Source organism: Halichoerus grypus, chromosome 8, assembly GCF_964656455.1.
Source record: "Halichoerus grypus chromosome 8, mHalGry1.hap1.1, whole genome shotgun sequence".
Lineage (NCBI taxonomy): Eukaryota > Metazoa > Chordata > Mammalia > Carnivora > Phocidae > Halichoerus > Halichoerus grypus.
Window position 1 is genome coordinate 63,267,192 of NC_135719.1, and position 16,616 is coordinate 63,283,807.

The 16,616-nt window shown below is 37.7% G+C and overlaps 2 protein-coding genes and 1 non-coding gene across 9 annotated transcripts in view; 1 reads left to right on the forward strand and 2 right to left on the reverse strand.

Annotated features, from left to right (window-relative positions):
- The window catches only part of GALK2 (galactokinase 2), a 118,761-nt gene extending 105,162 nt beyond the window's left edge, over nucleotides 1-13,599 (reverse strand). Inside the window, exon 1 of one of the 4 annotated variants that reach the window (XM_036075981.2) lies at nucleotides 13,368-13,599. In XM_036075981.2, the coding sequence (XP_035931874.2) occupies nucleotides 13,368-13,387 (20 nt within the window). In that variant the 5' untranslated portion in view covers nucleotides 13,388-13,599. Of the gene's footprint in view, nucleotides 1-6,812; nucleotides 7,009-13,364 lie in introns of those variants that run through there. The other 3 variants (XM_078079380.1, XM_078079381.1, XM_036075980.2) reach the window with 3 other exon arrangements.
- Nucleotides 8,791-8,864, reverse strand: TRNAK-CUU (transfer RNA lysine (anticodon CUU)). Its single transcript has one exon. It is a non-coding gene; the product is annotated as a tRNA-Lys (tRNA).
- A 115-nt stretch (nucleotides 13,600-13,714) lies between the features above and the next one.
- The window catches only part of COPS2 (COP9 signalosome subunit 2), a 29,609-nt gene continuing 26,707 nt past the window's right edge, over nucleotides 13,715-16,616 (forward strand). For 3 of the 4 annotated variants that reach the window (XM_078079383.1, XM_078079386.1, XM_078079387.1), the window contains exon 1: nucleotides 13,715-13,872. In XM_078079383.1, the coding sequence (XP_077935509.1) occupies nucleotides 13,819-13,872 (54 nt within the window). In that variant the 5' untranslated portion in view covers nucleotides 13,715-13,818. The remainder of the gene's footprint in view (nucleotides 13,873-16,616) is intronic. The other variant, XM_078079384.1, reaches the window with a different exon arrangement.

Below are 16,616 nucleotides of genomic sequence, written 5' to 3' on the forward strand. Positions count from 1 at the left end.
TACTGTTAAAGGCAGAATTGGCCAAAACATCACCACACAAATTGCTGAATCTGGTACTCTGAATGCTTTTGACTTAAGATATATAGATATAGATATAGATATAGATATAGATATAGATATAGATAGATATAGATATAGACATAGACATATTTTTTAATAGCAGTTTTAGTAACATAACTTGAAAAAAAAGTTATGACTGCAGTAAATGAAGTGGATTTTAGTCTAAGGATTGATTCTCAGAGGACACTAGGGTGAACATATATATGGCTAACTGCAGAGATGAAGGAATTAACATTTCAGGAGACAAGACATGTATCTTTAGTTTGCCATTGTGACCTTAGGCAAGTCTCCTATCCTGTCTGTGCTTTTGTTTTCTCTTCAGTATCAGGATACCTAGTCATGGCATTACAGAAAATATTAATTTTTACTACTAATTTAAGAATAATTGGTTAATATGTATTTTTATGGTGAAGGGGATCAGAATAATGTCACTCCAAAACATGCCATTTGACATAGGATTATTTTGCGGTGAAGGCAATCAAGAAACAGCAGACACAGGAGGAGCTCTCTACCCTCCGTCTGTCTGCCTAAAAGCAGGGCATACATTTTTCCCTTCCCTTTGTGAAGGTGTCTCTCCACCCCTCTCCCACACCAAGAGATGACTCATCACTAGAGACCTCACTGACTGGAGTCTGCATAAACAAAACTTACTAAAATAACCCTTACCTTCCATTAGTTCCCCCCGTATAGTCATGTTCCCACTACTCACCACCCCTAGAAGCCCAAACCACTTTCCTTTGTCTAGTCATTTCTCACAATCTATCATCCTTCATTAAAATAGCATTAAGTTCCCAGACCAAACCACTTCTTAGAGTTTTACTGCTTTTCTGTGAAGCCCCCTTGTGCATGTGAAATAAACTTTTTCTTCTGTTAATCCATCTTTCGCCAGTTTAACCTTGAGGGTCCAAGCTACTAAACCTAAGAGGATAGAGAAAAAGTCTTTTCTCCCTTATAACAGTAATTTATGTGAGTTCTATGCCTCACTTTCCTCAACTACAAATTGAGGATAATAACGGAACTCAATGGAAAGATTTGTTTTGAGGGTTTTATAAGCATGCAATAATTTTTAGTCATTATTATAACTGTTATTTTGAAAATTTAATAAATGTTAAAAATAGCATTTCAAAGTATAGATAATTTGTCATTGAGGGAGGGGGGAAATTTTAATCCTACTTTGATCCTTCCATCAAAATAAATTTCTCCTAATCAGAAATTCAAATGTAAAAGTGAAACAATAATTATATTAGAGATCTTGGAAAATAAAATCATGACGGTGACAATAAAAAGAGTAGATGGCCTGAATAGTAGAAGAATTGAAGAACAAATTAGTGAGCAAGATAAAGCTGAGGGAAAGTAGATATTAAGGCCAAGATTACAATTATTTAGAATATAATGAAAATGAGGGATTTATATATCAAAACTTATAAGATACAACCATAATGATACTCAGAAAACATTTTCTAACCTTCAATGAATATAAAAAAAACAAAAATAATGAAAATAAATGAAGTATGCATATAGCACAAGAAGCTAGAAAAAGAGAAATTAGAAGAAATGAATTAAAAGATAAAAGTAGAATTTACTGAACTGGGGGAAAATAGCAGACATGGTCAAAAAAAATTACAAACTGGTCCTTTGATAAAAACAATAACATAGAAAAAATTTTGAGTGTCATGTAAAATCAATATGAGAAATAAGAGACGACTACAGATTCATAAAGATTTTTAAAATTTTTAATATAGACAAAGGAGTGATTTTTCTAAGAAAATATAAACTTCTAAAAATTGACAGAAGAGAAAAAGAAAAGGTAGTCAGAAATAATCTCCTTAACAAGGCTCAGAAAATGTTATGAGTTAGTTCTGACAGACCTTAAAGAAAGATGATCCTTTGCTTTTATAAATGTCCTAACAGTACAAGCTGTGGAAAGCCTTTCTGATGTGGGAAACAGAGGCAAAAGAAAAATTAAATTTCCTTACTCCTTACAGCCCATTGACGAGTCCTTGAAACAGGCAGAGTGACCTTCCTCTAGGGACTCAGCTGCCTCGATGTTGACACTTTGCTAAGGGCAAAAGGCAATCCTAGCCTGACCCCCCAGGATCCTATAAGCCACTTTAATATATAAAAATTCCTTTGGAAATTTCCTTTATCTCTAAACCCCCCAAGATATTTGTTAGCAATCATCCCCCAAGCTTATGACCCACTGATATACATCTGAAGGGTCTCATGACTAAGGTTTTATTGGACAGTAATAAATGACCTTTTCCTAACAATAACTAGCCCCCTCAAGATCCTGGAAACCTTGCTTCCAAAATTCCTTAGAGACTTACACTACCCCTACCCCCCTCCCAACTTGAAGGTATATAATCGCCACCCCTCACAACCCCAATGCAGCTCTTTCTGGCCATGGGTCCTGTCCCTGTGCTTTAATTTTTTTTTTTTTTTTTTTTTAAGATTTTATTTATTTATTTGACACAGAGAGACACAGCGAGAGAGGGAACACAAGCAGGGGGAGTGGGAGAGGGAGAAGCAGGCTTCCCGTGGAGCAGGGAGCCCGACGCGGGGCTCGATCCCAGGACCCTGGGATCATGACCTGAGCCGAAGGCAGACGCTTAATGACTGAGCCACCCAGGCGCCCGGTGTCCCTGTGCTTTAATAAAACCACCTTTTTGCACCAAAGATGTCTCAAGAATTCTTTCTTGGCCATCGGCTTTGAACCCTAACATCTTTCCTATATCACTTTCCATCTCATTTTAGGAGGCCAGAATAACCCAGATGCTAAAACAACAATAGCCCCCAAAAGCAAAATATAGGCTATTATCACTTGTGAAAAGAGAAAAACTAAATAAAATATTGGTATTTTTAATCCAACACACATTATTTAATATTTGTGATCAAACAGAGTTTATTTCAGGAATATAAAGATAGTACCAGGAAATCTCTTCATTAAATGCACTATTCCAACAGAATAAAAGGGGAAAACTATAATTCCATGATCCTCTCAAAATATGCAACAAAAAAAAAGATTCAATAACCATGACTAATTTTTTAAATAAAATTTAAAATAATAAAAAAGCCATGGACATGCTAGAAAAGAAAGAAATGTCCTAAATTTAATAAAGGCTATTTATCATAAAATAGTAAACATCTGAAATGATGAGAAAATACTAGTAGCTTCCCCACTGAAATCAGAATAAGGACAAGGATGATATCATTCAACACTGTGCTATAATGAATAAAGTACAAAATGTCTACACAACAAAAGACATCATCAAGTTAAAGGGAAAGTGTTAGACTGGGAACAATATATAATATATACAAAACAACAAATGGTTTATATCCAAAACTACGTCCATTCATACAAAAAATACATACATACATAAAGAGTTCCTAAAAACTAACAAGAAATAGACAATCTAATACATCTTTTTTTTTGCAGAGCCATTTGGCAGGAACTATCAAAATTTTAAATATTTATTAATTTTGACCCTGATTCCACTTCCATCAATGAGCTTAAAGAAATATCATCAAAAATGCTCAAAGATACATGTACAAAGATGTTTATTGAAGCACTGTTTATGAGAGTGAAAAATTTAGAAACTTAAATGTACGGTGTAGTTGAGTGGTTAAATAAATAATGGTATTCATACTATGAAATACTCTCAGCCCTAAAAAACAATGATATAAATCTGTATGGACTGATATGCCAGGATCTCTGAGAAATACTGTTAAGCGAAAAAAAGTAATTAACAGAAAAATAAATATGATTTCACTTTTATGACTATAATACCATTTTTATAAAAAATGGTAATAATGATATAAAGATACAATGATACTATAAAGATAAAATAGTATAACAAGAATGTGAACCAAATAGCTAACTTCTAAGAAGGGAGTAAGAATTGGCAGCATAAGATAGCAATCAGAGACTATACTGAGGAAAGGAACTGTGGAATTCTCAAGCTTTAATGAATATATTTTTAAGTAATCCAAATCTTTCATATTAAGAATGCAATTCATGCAGCATCATTATTCATAGAGCCAAAAGGTGGAAACAACCCAAACGTCCATCAACCAGTGAACAGATAAACAAAATGCAGCATATCATACAATGGAATACTATTCAAGCATAAAAAGGAATGACATACCGCTAACCTGTTACAACATAGATGAACCTTGAAAACATTACATTAAGTGAAAGAAGCCAGTCACAAAAAACCACATATTATATGATACCACTTATTTGAAATGTCCAGAATAAGGAAATCTATAGAGACAGAAAGTACATTAGTGGTTGCTTAGGGCAGGGTAGGGGAGGGTGGAGTGGGAGTGGTGGTGATAGTTTAAAAGATACAGAGTTCTTTGGGGGATGATGAAAATGTTCTGACTTTGACTATGGCAATGGCTGTACAATCCTGTGAATATACTAAAAAACCACTTAATTGTAAACTTTAAACAGGTGAACTGTATGGTATGTGAATTATATATCAATAAAGCTGTTACCAAAAAACCAATAATCCAACAATTTAAAAGTTCATTCCAAAGAGAAGACACACCACTCCTAAGAATGCAAAGAAAACTAGAACAGTGGAATTTGAAGTAGTCTTAATGGTACAGGGAGATTGAAATGCAGGGAAAAAAAATAGAGCTTCTATTTCTATTTGACATTTACGTAAAAAGAAGAAAAAAGAAATTAAGTTTGCTGAAATGTTTAATGCAATTGACTAGTGCCTTTACTCAGATGATCATGTGCCCTGTGAAGTCGAAGAGGCATTCTAAAGAAACAGTAGGAATTCCAAAGAAGACAGTCTGGCCGTGGGGCCCTTATGCATTATTTTTCCCTTCAGCATATTGCAACATATGACCAATTAGGTGGGCTTACAGATACACTATTTAGATTTAACTGAACTCATCCCTGCTAAAATGAGTAAGTGGCTAAAACATTGCTTGAAACTTATTACTGTATTTCATGCACAAGTGAAAAACAAGAAAATGGCAGGGCACCTGGGCGGCTTAGTCGGTTAAGCACCTGCCTTCGGCTCAGGTCATGATCCCAGGGTCCTGGGATCGAGTCCCACATCGGGCTCCCTGCTCAGCGGGGAGCCTGCTTCTCCCTCTCCCTCTGCCTGCCACTCCCCCTGCTTGTGCTCTTTCTCTCTCTCTGACAAATAAATAAATAAAATCTTAAAAAAAAAAAAAGAAGAAGAAAATGGCAGAGCACAATTATCTGACCACTATTATGATCTCTTCTGCGGCTAACACAGAATGATAAATAACAATAAATATCTGTTGCATGAATGAATATTGGGAAATTCATAAAAGGCGAGAAACAACTGTAAGGAAACCTAGTAAACAATTCTTCACTTTTAGTACCTGTTACCACTATTCCCCTTCCCCCCCACACAGTAATTATAGAAATATTAAGCATTATGATTAAATCATAACAAATAGAAACTCAAGAAATTTATACATGGATATGTTTTATGTAAAAAAACTAAACTCCAAGTGGCCAGATTATTTTCACATAACGAATTCCTCATGAATTTTATTTGAAGCATGTCTTTCACAATGTGTCCTAATTCATTCAAGTATGTAAGGGCAACAGTACCTCCCAAGGACCTCCAGAGAATATACTGATATCCAGAGACATACACAAGTAGTCTAAACCTTGCTTGTCTCCATATCCAAAAATCATGTTTCTTCCAGGTAACTAAAGACCCATTGTTTGATTTCTTAAGGGTGAAAAAAGCATTTGCAAGTTTTAGTAAGTTATAATATTATCAACTGTCACATGACTATGAAAAACCAGGAAGTGGGGAGAGCTTAAAGACTTAACGTTGGAGAAAAAAATTAACAGGGAAAAAGTAAAAATTAGAAACAGCAAAGGGGGGGGCGCCTGGGTGGCTCAGTCGTTAGGCGTCTGCCTTCGGCTGGGGTCAGGGTCTCAGGGCTCTGAGATCGAGCCCCGCATCGGGCTCCCTGCTCCGCGGGAAGCCTGCTTCTCCCTCTCCCACTCCCCCTGCTTGTGTTCCCTCTCTGGCTGTGTCTGTCAAATAAATAAATAAAATCTTTTAAAAAAGAAAAAGAAACAGCAAAGGGGGAGAGAAATCAACCTTAGAAAAGCTGCCCCGCTAATACGTAGCAGGTTAGAGACTTCATTCTATGAGATTTCCCTCCTATGTCAGAACTAAGTATTTCTACAAAGTACCTTTAAGATACCCTCAAATGAAAAGATCCTCCACTGGGTATCACTAAAGTTATTCTATAGCTAGGTACTGGCAGCAGATTAATTCCCTAAGTGACAATGCATAGATTTTATGGTTTGTTTAAAGGGATGCAGAGACCAAGGGGGTTTTGTTTGGGTTTTGGCGTTTGTTTTCAGTGAGTATTTTAGAAAGGGGACTTTAAAAAGCACTATCAGCTGGCAGGCAAGGCGAAGAAAAAAGGAGTTCAAAGTTAATTTGGGCACTTCTGCTAAAGCCCAGCAGAAACAGTGTACCACCTTCAGCACCAAAGGGAAAAGAAGGATCTTCACGGATGAAGAAAAACACTCAACCCTTGGTAAGAATCAAGGTGTAAAGTGTTTGTGGCGTGGTCTTTCTCGCAAGCCCAGTCATTCGGCCTTATAAAATCCCAAGGATTCTGTCCACTCCCGGGAGCAAAAGAAGCACCCAGCGAAGAGCCAGAAATCCAGGACACTATCTGCACCTAGCCTACCCAGGCGATCCCAAAGCGCGGCATCTCCTCTCCCCCACCTGGGATGTTCTGCCACTTGGACTCGACGCATGGCAGGGCCCTCCGTAGCCATATTTCGCTAGATCCTTCTTTCCTCCGCAGTTTCAACCGGCGAAACAGAGCTCCCAAGGTAATCACGAGACATCTGCCGCAGGAGCCTTTTCTTCCGGGCGGCAGCGGCCCTCACCCTGCGGATATCCTGCCGATTTGCTGAGGTGGCTGCTTCCAGTCGGCCCCGCCTACGGCCCCTCCTCCCTGGGTCCAGGGCCTGGTGCCCTCCCAGCCGCTGTCAGGTACAGCCACCGTACTGCGCTGAGCGCCGAGCACTGGGACCTGGGACTCGCTGGGGCCCCTGCGCTGAGCGCGAGCGAAGCAGCTGACGAAGTTTATTTTCTGCGCCCTGGGGCATAGATCTGGGAACAATTATAACCTGGCGCCTCAGGTTGCTTTTTTTTCCTTTCCTTTTTTTTTTTTTTTTTTTTTTTAGTTAGGGTGTTTCTTGTTTTCTTTCGTGACCAGCAGCTACACCCCCAAATAACACTAAATTGTTTAGTTATTGCTTTAAGGCAGTATAAAATTGATGCAGCATTTGATTTAAACATATTTGCTTATTTCCAGAATGGAGGCATCAGTGGGCCTTCCCAGAACACAATTAATAGTGAAAAGAAGAAAATACATGTCTTTCAAACTGCAAGAACTCTTCGCATCCAGTTCAATCCCTTCATTTTACAGCTACCTAGAGAAATCCCATTTGGGATTACGAAAAAAGCACATCATTCTAGTATATTTGTTGTCTTTCCTTCATAGTTCTGCTGAGTTCTGCACATTTCTTTTCTTTCATACTGTCTGTCTCACCATCTCCACCATCACTACCACTACAAAGTAAGCAAGTTGAGGGTAGGAACTGTGTATCTAGGCAGCATCTGGCAGATTCTTAATAGGTAAGATGAACTGAATGAACAAATGAAAGGTGAAGTGACTTCCTAAGGTCACACCGTTAACTGGTAGTAAAACTTGAATTGTCAATTGAGCACTCAGTGCTCCTTTAGTTCACAGGGGAATCATGGGAGGATTAATGCAAAACATAAAGAATTTACAGATTTCAGTAAAGGAAACAAACAAAGACAAATTTGGAATTACAATATAATTGTGTCTGTTCCCTGCTTTGCCTCCACACCATACATCATTCTGAAAAGTAGGTGGTTCATTTCATAAACCTAGGGATGTATGGTCACCATTTTGGGTGGGAATAAAAACAAATGAGCATTAAAGATACCAAAATGGCAAACAACAATAATATTGCTAAAAGTGCATAATTGCATTTTTACAAGAGACATTTTTACAAGGTCAATGTTAGTGTAAGGAATGAAAACTCCCAGCATACCTAATCATCCTTTTTTTTTTGCACATTCCTCCTATGGCAATTTTAGAGATAAAAGACGTAACTGCAGTATAGACCATTCTGAAGGTTAATATGAGTAGCTGATTGAGTTAAAGATGATACGTTCATTAAGTATTTTGTAAGCACCATGCATTTACATACATCATTTTATTTAATCTGAAGAGACTGAGGCAGATTAAAAGGAGCATTAACTAGATGAGGCCATTAGTCTATAAGGTGGGAATGTAATGAGATCATGCAAATTGTATTTATCAGAACTCCTCTGAAGAAGGAGTGGGTATTAAATGTTGGTGGAAATAACATTTTGATAGGCCACTTAGGTTGGTTGGTAAGATCAAGGGATATGCTCCAACAACAGATAGTCATCAATTTGCCTTTGAAGGAGAGAAAATTCCTTCCCTGAGTGAAGTATATAATTTAGGCTACAGCCAAAGTTGAGGTATTTATCACCATCCCCCCCACCCCATCCCCACACCACACCTTCGTTACAGTTGTGGCAGTAGCTGCATTTCTTGTTTCTCTACAACCACGGCTGCTGTTGGGAAGTCCATCTTAACTTTTACTAAATCCAATTGATGTATTTTAAGTAAACACTATGCCTAATGTGAGGCTTGAACTCACAACCCTGAGAATTAAGAGTCTCATGCTCTACCAACTGAGCCAGCCAGGCACGCCAGTCCCTTCATTAAATTTTTAATTAACCCCCTGAATACACCATGAGTTTCCTGTCCAGATTTTAACTAATAAAAGGAGTCCTCCTTTCTTGCTTTCTAACATATGGTGTTCAGCCTCTCTAAATAAATGTAGTTAAAAAAAATTTAAGATGATCAATCTGAAGGGATGTCAAATCATAAACCTATTTGGGGTAACCGTATGTCTCAATCCAGAGAAGTAAGGGATCATGAATTCTAGAGTTTACTTAAACACATCACATTTTTATTGAGCATTTTCTATAGGCAAAGCACATGCTTAGTTTCAGGGGATTCAGGGGTAAGTAAGATAGTTGTGTCCTCAAGGAGATTTCAGCTTAATAAAGAATAAAATAATCACAATACAGAGTAACAAAGCTATCAAAAATATACTTTTAAAGGGTCAAATTATGTTGGGAATTATATGTCAATTATTTTTGACAGAGGTGCCAAGACAACTCAACACAGAACGATCATCTTTTCAACAGACAAAGCTAGGACAATTTGATATCCATTTGCAGAAAAGAATAAACGTCCACATTTACCTCATGCTATATATAAAAATTAAACTTGAAATTAAACTCTTAAATGTAAGAGTTAAAACTATATAAAACTTCTAGATGAAAACATAAAAAAATCTTAGTGTCCTTGGTTTTGGCAAATATTCCTTAAATGCAACATAAAAAGCACAAAAAGCTCTTACAACTCAATGGTAATAAGACAAATAACCCAATTTAAAAATGGGCACAAGAATTGAAAAGATACTTCACCAAAAAAAATACATGGATGACAAATAGGCACATGAAAAGATGTTCAAAATTAGTCATTAAGGAAATGCAAATTGAAAACACAATGATATACCACTATACTCCTGCTAGAGTGGTTACAATTGAAACAACTGACCACACTGTGTGTTGACACTGTGAGTTGAGCAACTAGAACTCTTATACACTACTGATAGATATGCAAAATGGCAAAACCACTTAAAGAAACAATTTGAGAGTTTCTTTAAAAGTTAAGCATACACCTACCAACCATTCTATTGCTGGGTATTTATCCATATTCAAACCTATTACTACGTAACAATATTACCACAAACATAGCAGTATAAAACAATACACATTGATTACCTCAGTTTCTATGGTTCAGGAGTCAGGGTATGGCTTAGCTGGATCCTCTGTTTTAGGGTCTCACAAAGTCTTATCTGAGGTTCAACTGGGGAAGGATTCATTACTAAGATCACCTGACTGTTAGCAGTATTCAGTTCTTCGTGGGTTGTCAGAGTGAAGGCCAGTTTCTTGCTGGCTATTGGCCAGATGTGACCCTCAGCTCATTGCCACATGATCCTTCATAACATGGCCACTTGCTTTCTCAAAGCAGCAAGGGAGATAGTGTCTCTCCCAGTAAAATGTAATATAAATGTAATATAATCGTGTGCAAGGTAATTATGTTCACGTAATCACATATATCACCTTTGCTGTATCTTATTGGTTGGAAGCAAGTCATATCTATTTGTTAATTACATCTCACTAAAGCTGAAACAAACAAAAAAAGAAGCAAGTCGCAGATCCCACGCACATTCGAGGGGGAAAGGATTATCCAAGAGCATGGTTAATAAGGAAACCACCTCTGTCCACATTACTCAAGAGAAATGAAACGTATGTCCACACAAAAAATTGTACACATATGTTCCTAGCTGCTCTGTTTGTATTAGATAAATACTGAAAAAACTCAAATATCCATCAGCAGGTGAATAGATATCTTGTGAGATATCCATACAATGGGAATACTCAGCAATAAAAAGAAACAATCAATTGAAACCAATTGAAACAACATTGATGAATCTCAAAGTAGTTATACTGAGTGAAAGAAGCCAGGCAAAAGAGAGTACATACTGTATGATTCATTTATATAAAATTCCAGAAAACAAAAAATAATCTATATGACAAAAAATAGATTGGTGGTTACCTGGGAAAAGTGAAGGGGGCTGAAAAAGAAGGATTACCAAGAGGTAATGAGGAAGCTTCTGCAGTGATAAATATGTTCATTACCTTGGTTGTGGTAATGGTTTCACAGGTGTATACATATATCAAAATTCATCAAATTGTACACTTTAAGTATGTGCAGCTTAATGTACCTCAATAAAGCTTATAAATTATACCTCCATAAAGTTTTCTACATATTTTTTTAAAACATAGGATCCACTTTCTACAAGGGTACCACATCACATCAATGCTCCCTGTTAGAATAAAAAAAAATTATTATTTACCATTGAATAAAATTGATGTCAAGAAAAAGAGAATATCATAATTGCACAAAGTATTCAGGATAGGCCATGTGAGTAAGGTGACATTTAAATGGATTTTTAAGGACAGAAAAGATTTTGATGCATAGTGATAGCTATAAGGGCATTCCTTGCACAGAAAAATTAACATGTTTATTCATTCAACAAACATGTATTAGCACTTGTGTACCCAAGCAGTGTGCTAAACACTGTGAAGATCTCTTTGCCTGTCTTAGCAAATTTCCAGACTGGGTTGATTAATTTGGGAATGATTAAGAATATTATGCTCGGGCGCCTGGGTGGCTCAGTCGTTAAGCATCTGCCTTCGGCTCAGGTCATGACCCCAGAGTCCTGGGATCGAGCCCCGCATCAGGCTCCCTGCTCAGCCGGGAGCCTGCTTCTCCCTCTCCCACTCCCCCTGCTTGTGTTCCCTCTCTAGCTGTCTCTCTCTCTGTGTCAAATAAATAAATAAAAATAAATAAAATCTTTAAAAAAAAAAAAAGAATATTATGCTCAACATTCAGCTGCAGTTTTCCTAGGGCTCCTAGTCACTAACTTACTTGAATTCTTTCCCCTTTGTAGGAGTAAAGAATTACACTAAAAAGCAGAAAATTATATCAATAAATTCAATGTAAATCAACATGCAGGTTTATTCATGTGATCACTATCCACATGGTTAATAGATAATTGCAAAATTGCTATACTGATTAGAATGCAAAACTATGTAGTTCTGGTTACTCTGAGCAAATAAACCTCTTAACCACCTTGGAATTCTATTTTATCTTTTGAAGAATTATGGATTTCAGGTAGAGTAACCATGTGATTTATTGTCCAAACTTCTGAGAGTAATTAATGCTGATAATTATTATTCTGGGACAACAGTACTAAAATCAGGGCTGTGCCAGGCAAACTGGGATGTATAGTCACCCCAGTTATAGGGAGATTTTGGTTTGTTTTAAGGTTTGCAAGTATAGATTCCTGAGCCCTACCCCAGACCTATTAAGTCAGAATCTCTGGTGTGGGATTTGGGAAGTTTATAATCTAATGAACTGCCATGCTTGGAAAGCCTTATACCCTAAAATGATATCATTAAAGGCTCTTCCAATTCTAAAATCCTATGCCTTATAGGGGAATTTTAAATATGAGCTTCATATTAGAGGATATTAGGGAATTTTTAATCTTCTTGATGTAATAATGATCTGAAAACGTAAGAAAATGTCCTTGTTCTTAAAAAATATACATAGCTGCATCTAAGAGTGATGTATCACAGTATCTGCATTTTACTTTCAATTGTTTCAGGGACTACACACACAAACACGAAGCTGATAGTGGATATACACATGTTCACTGCACTATTTCAATTTTTCTGTATGTTTGAAATTCTCATGATAAAATATTGGCAGGAAAAGACTATTAGGGAAAAACCTTGTTTATAGGTAGCCAGTGTTATTGTTATAAATATAACTTTTAAGAACTATGACCAAAAAGATGGCAATTCAATTGATTACTAAAAAGTCCAGCCTGTAATTCCTCCTCTTGGGTTTTTTTCCTTAGAAAAAATAAAGTGGCAAAGATATTCGCTGCAAAATTGTTTAAAATAGTACTGTTTTTGCAATATTCTAAATGTATAATATTAATGGCATGCTTAGGTAAATCATGGTGCATTGGTACATTCAATGGAGGGATTATTATACAACCATTAAAATAATCATTGTCAAGAACATATTGCATATATTGTCCTATGCTGTTACATAACTAGGTGCAAAAATAATCCGAAATTTTATCTGTGCTATAACTATATAAAATTTGATTCGAGTGGACAGAACTAGAAGTTCATATGGAAATGCTGTTTAAAACGCAGTTCCCCCCTGTATTTCATTTTCATTTCGAATTCTGCTAATGATTTTGTGCAACAATAATGCATATTTTAAAAACCAGTCGTTACCTGTCATCTTAATTTTGCTTAAGGGCAGTAAAGGTCAGTTTATAATTGGTTGAAAAACTGAGTAAGATTTTAGGCGCCTCAACTGATTGATGCTTAACTGGTTTGGGATAGCCACAGCATCGTTTTGCCGACTACAAATATAACAAACATTATGTGTAAACCGTGCTGCTGAAAAGGTCTCCAAACATCACAGGAACACCCACCACAATGTGTGGGCAAAATGCACATAGATAATCAAGGCAGAAATACTACTACCTGTCAAATAGGACGGGCATGTCAGCCTTTTCTCCGCGAAAGGCTTCTGATCCTACGGTGCCTCTTACTTTCACCAGAATGAAATGGTTCCAGAGTCCCAGGCAAGGGAAGAGACCGTTCCCTTGCCCAGGAGGCTGGAAACTGCTCAGTGTGAGCGCAAGGTTTCCAAGGCCCTTCAGCAGAGATCCTCAGCACTAGACGATTCCCCAGTTGCTAGGTTTAGTTGCTAAGGCACCAACCGTCTCGCAGGAAGAGGTGGCAGTGCACTCCCTTTTGGCGTCGTAGCGAATCCTCTCGATACCGAGCGCATTTGTTCCGGGAGGAAACATTCAGCTCCTCTAAGAGCGACGGGAAGGCGAGGAGAAGCTGGGAGTGACGCCTCTGAGCCGTGGAGGATTGTGGGAGGAGGTTGTCTCCAATTTCTCCTCCCTCTCCCCCCCTCCCGGCCAAGATGTCTGACATGGAGGATGATTTCATGTGCGATGATGAGGAGGACTACGACCTGGTGAGGCGGAGGGGACGAAACTCTGGGGTTAAGGGTGGTGTCTGGCTTTAGGGGCTGGGGCAGGGGCGACCGCGGTCTCTCCCCGTAGAACATGTGCTTCTTCCAGTCTCTCCCGGTGCAGTGACAGGACGGGTTTACCTCCTCCCCATTCCCGCACCGGGCCCGGGCCCTGCTTCTCCAGCATGGGGGAGGGGAGGGTAAAGGAGGCAGCGAAGGGGGTCCCGAGCTTTGCTCCAAGTCTGAGCGCCTCCCCCGTTTACATAGACACCCCTGGCCTCCGGCGTCCGGTTTTCGGTACCTCCTACCTCCTCCCCACCGCGCGAGCCGCCTCGGGGATCGTGCAGCGGTCTAGGCCCTGACTCTGCCCTTTCGGGCCCAGCTTTCCGGGCCCCTCTTCTCCACCCTGGAACTGAGCGAGTGCGAAATACTGAGAGAAGGGTCTGAAAACTGGGGGGCCTTACTGCTCCCAGGCCTGACCGCGAAACGCCGCTTGTGGGTCTCCTGGAAACAGAGCTTAATAATAATAAGTCTTGTCCAGGGTCCGTTTTGGTTTAGGGTAAAGGTGCAGCAGAGCATTCAGGGCAAGGATAGCTGTAAAAAAAAAAAAAAAAAAAAAGTAGTTAAACTACTTGTTTCGAGAAAAGCTGGGGAGGATGTTTTGCTTTTTTGTTTGTTTTGGTGTGGGGGGGTGGGGATAAGGGGATTGACCCAGTGGATTTCTTTTTTGACTTAGAGATTTCCCAGTATTCAAAGTTAAAAATATTAACAATATAAAAATGAACGAATTTATGTAGCTGAACGGTGATATATAAAGATTCAAGGTTTAACTTAAACGGATTTACAGGTTTTCAAAAAAATTCACAACTATTTCAGGTTGCTATTCAGAAACGATAACTGTGCGTACTAAGAAAAATTATCCGGGCCAGGAATTAGCATCAACTTTTTTTTATTTTGGGGGCGTTTTTGTGCATGTTTCTTGTATATTATAGTGATGCTGCATTATCGTCAAGTTATGAAGTAGATGCTTAGGGATCTCTGGCTCATCTTACATTTTAAGTGCTAGATATACCCGAAACATTAATATATTGTCTTGAATTCGTGTAAAGCTTATTTGTATAGTCATTTACAATTAATCTTTTTTAAATGAAGGCACATTTGCAAAAGGTAGAGGGAAATGCTTGCTCTTACCTGAAAATCATAGTAGAGGTTTTGATAATTCTGAAAGTTGAATGTAGAGTTCTGCTAATAGTAATGATTTTTGCTTTACATTTAGTTTGTGCAGATCAAACCGGTTGTAGGCAGTTCATTAAGAATGTATTACTTGTGATATCATGTGCATTTTTATTGCATGTTTATTTATATTACAGGTATTTTCATAACTGTGGAAGTGTCTCTTTTAAAAATGTACATATTTTTGATTTTTGTTTTTAAATATGTCTGCTTATCTTTCCTAAGCAGTAGTTTATTGAGTACATGACTTATTAGCACTGTGATACACTTGAAGATCATCACTGAGAATGTAATGTAGGAATAGCAGTGAGAATTTTGTTGTCCCATAAAGTACTCAATTTTTACAAGAACTTTAATTAAACATGCATTGTTTAACTTGGCTAGGTTTTTCCAGCCTTTTAGAGCCTACGCTACATGTACGATATAAATACAATAAAGTTGAATATATGGTCGTTCTGACTTTTTTTTTCTTAACCAAAAAAGGTAGGATTTTACACTACTACATAATTAAATGAAATCTTCCCCCCCAGCATTCTGTTAAAAAGTCTTCCCCCCCCATAGCTGTCCTATGTAGACACCATTCCGATTCCCAATCAGATATCAAGTAAGAAAATCTTATTTACTATCAAGTAAATAAAATCTTAAAAAAAAAAGGATTAAGAGGGCTGGTTGCTTACATGTTGTCAAAAGAGAAGTTGGGTGTTTTTCATAGTTACTTGCCTGGGACTTGTTTCTTGGGATTTAAAGAGTTAAAAGAATTGACTTGCTGTTCTAGGGAAATTTTTTTTATTCAAAAAAACGTATTTTCTGGAAAATTTGCAATTTCGTTTTAGTCAAAATATTAACTAAAGCCGTGAGTATTTCTGACCACAGATATATTCAGCATATCTTTTGTAGGTTGTCTGTTGATAAATTTTAATACCCTAGATCACTTTTTGTACTTCCCCAATCTGGTGGAAGTAGGTAGTTAGGATACCACCAGGAAAAGTAAAAATCTGTTTCTAAAACTATACTGTTTTTATATAAGAAAATAATTAATGGTTTGTGCCCAAGATCTAAAAGAAAAGAGACCCAACTTAGTTTAAAAGAGAAGAAACAAATGTGAAAGAAATTTAATTTGCTTGAGCTCTTATTTCTAAGACCTATTTTATTTTTTTATTAGAAGCAGAGCAGGCGTTTTCTTTTCTTTTCTTTAATTTTTTTTTTAAGTAGGCTCCATGCCCAGCATGGAGCCCCACGTGGGGCTTGAACTCACAACTCTGAGACCCAGCCCTGAGCCGAGATGAAGAGTCGGCTGCCCAACTGACTGAGCCACCCAGGTGCCCCAGAAGCAGGCATTTTCTAGGCATAGGAATTTATGTAGCAGTAAATGGGGAGGTAGGAGATGGTACTGGTAAATGTCTTGATTATTTGCTGGTCTGATAATACTAAGTAATAACTATACTACCATTCATTAAGTTAATAAGCTATTGATACGTTAACTGTATTGTAGCTCCACAGTCCAGCCATTCTAG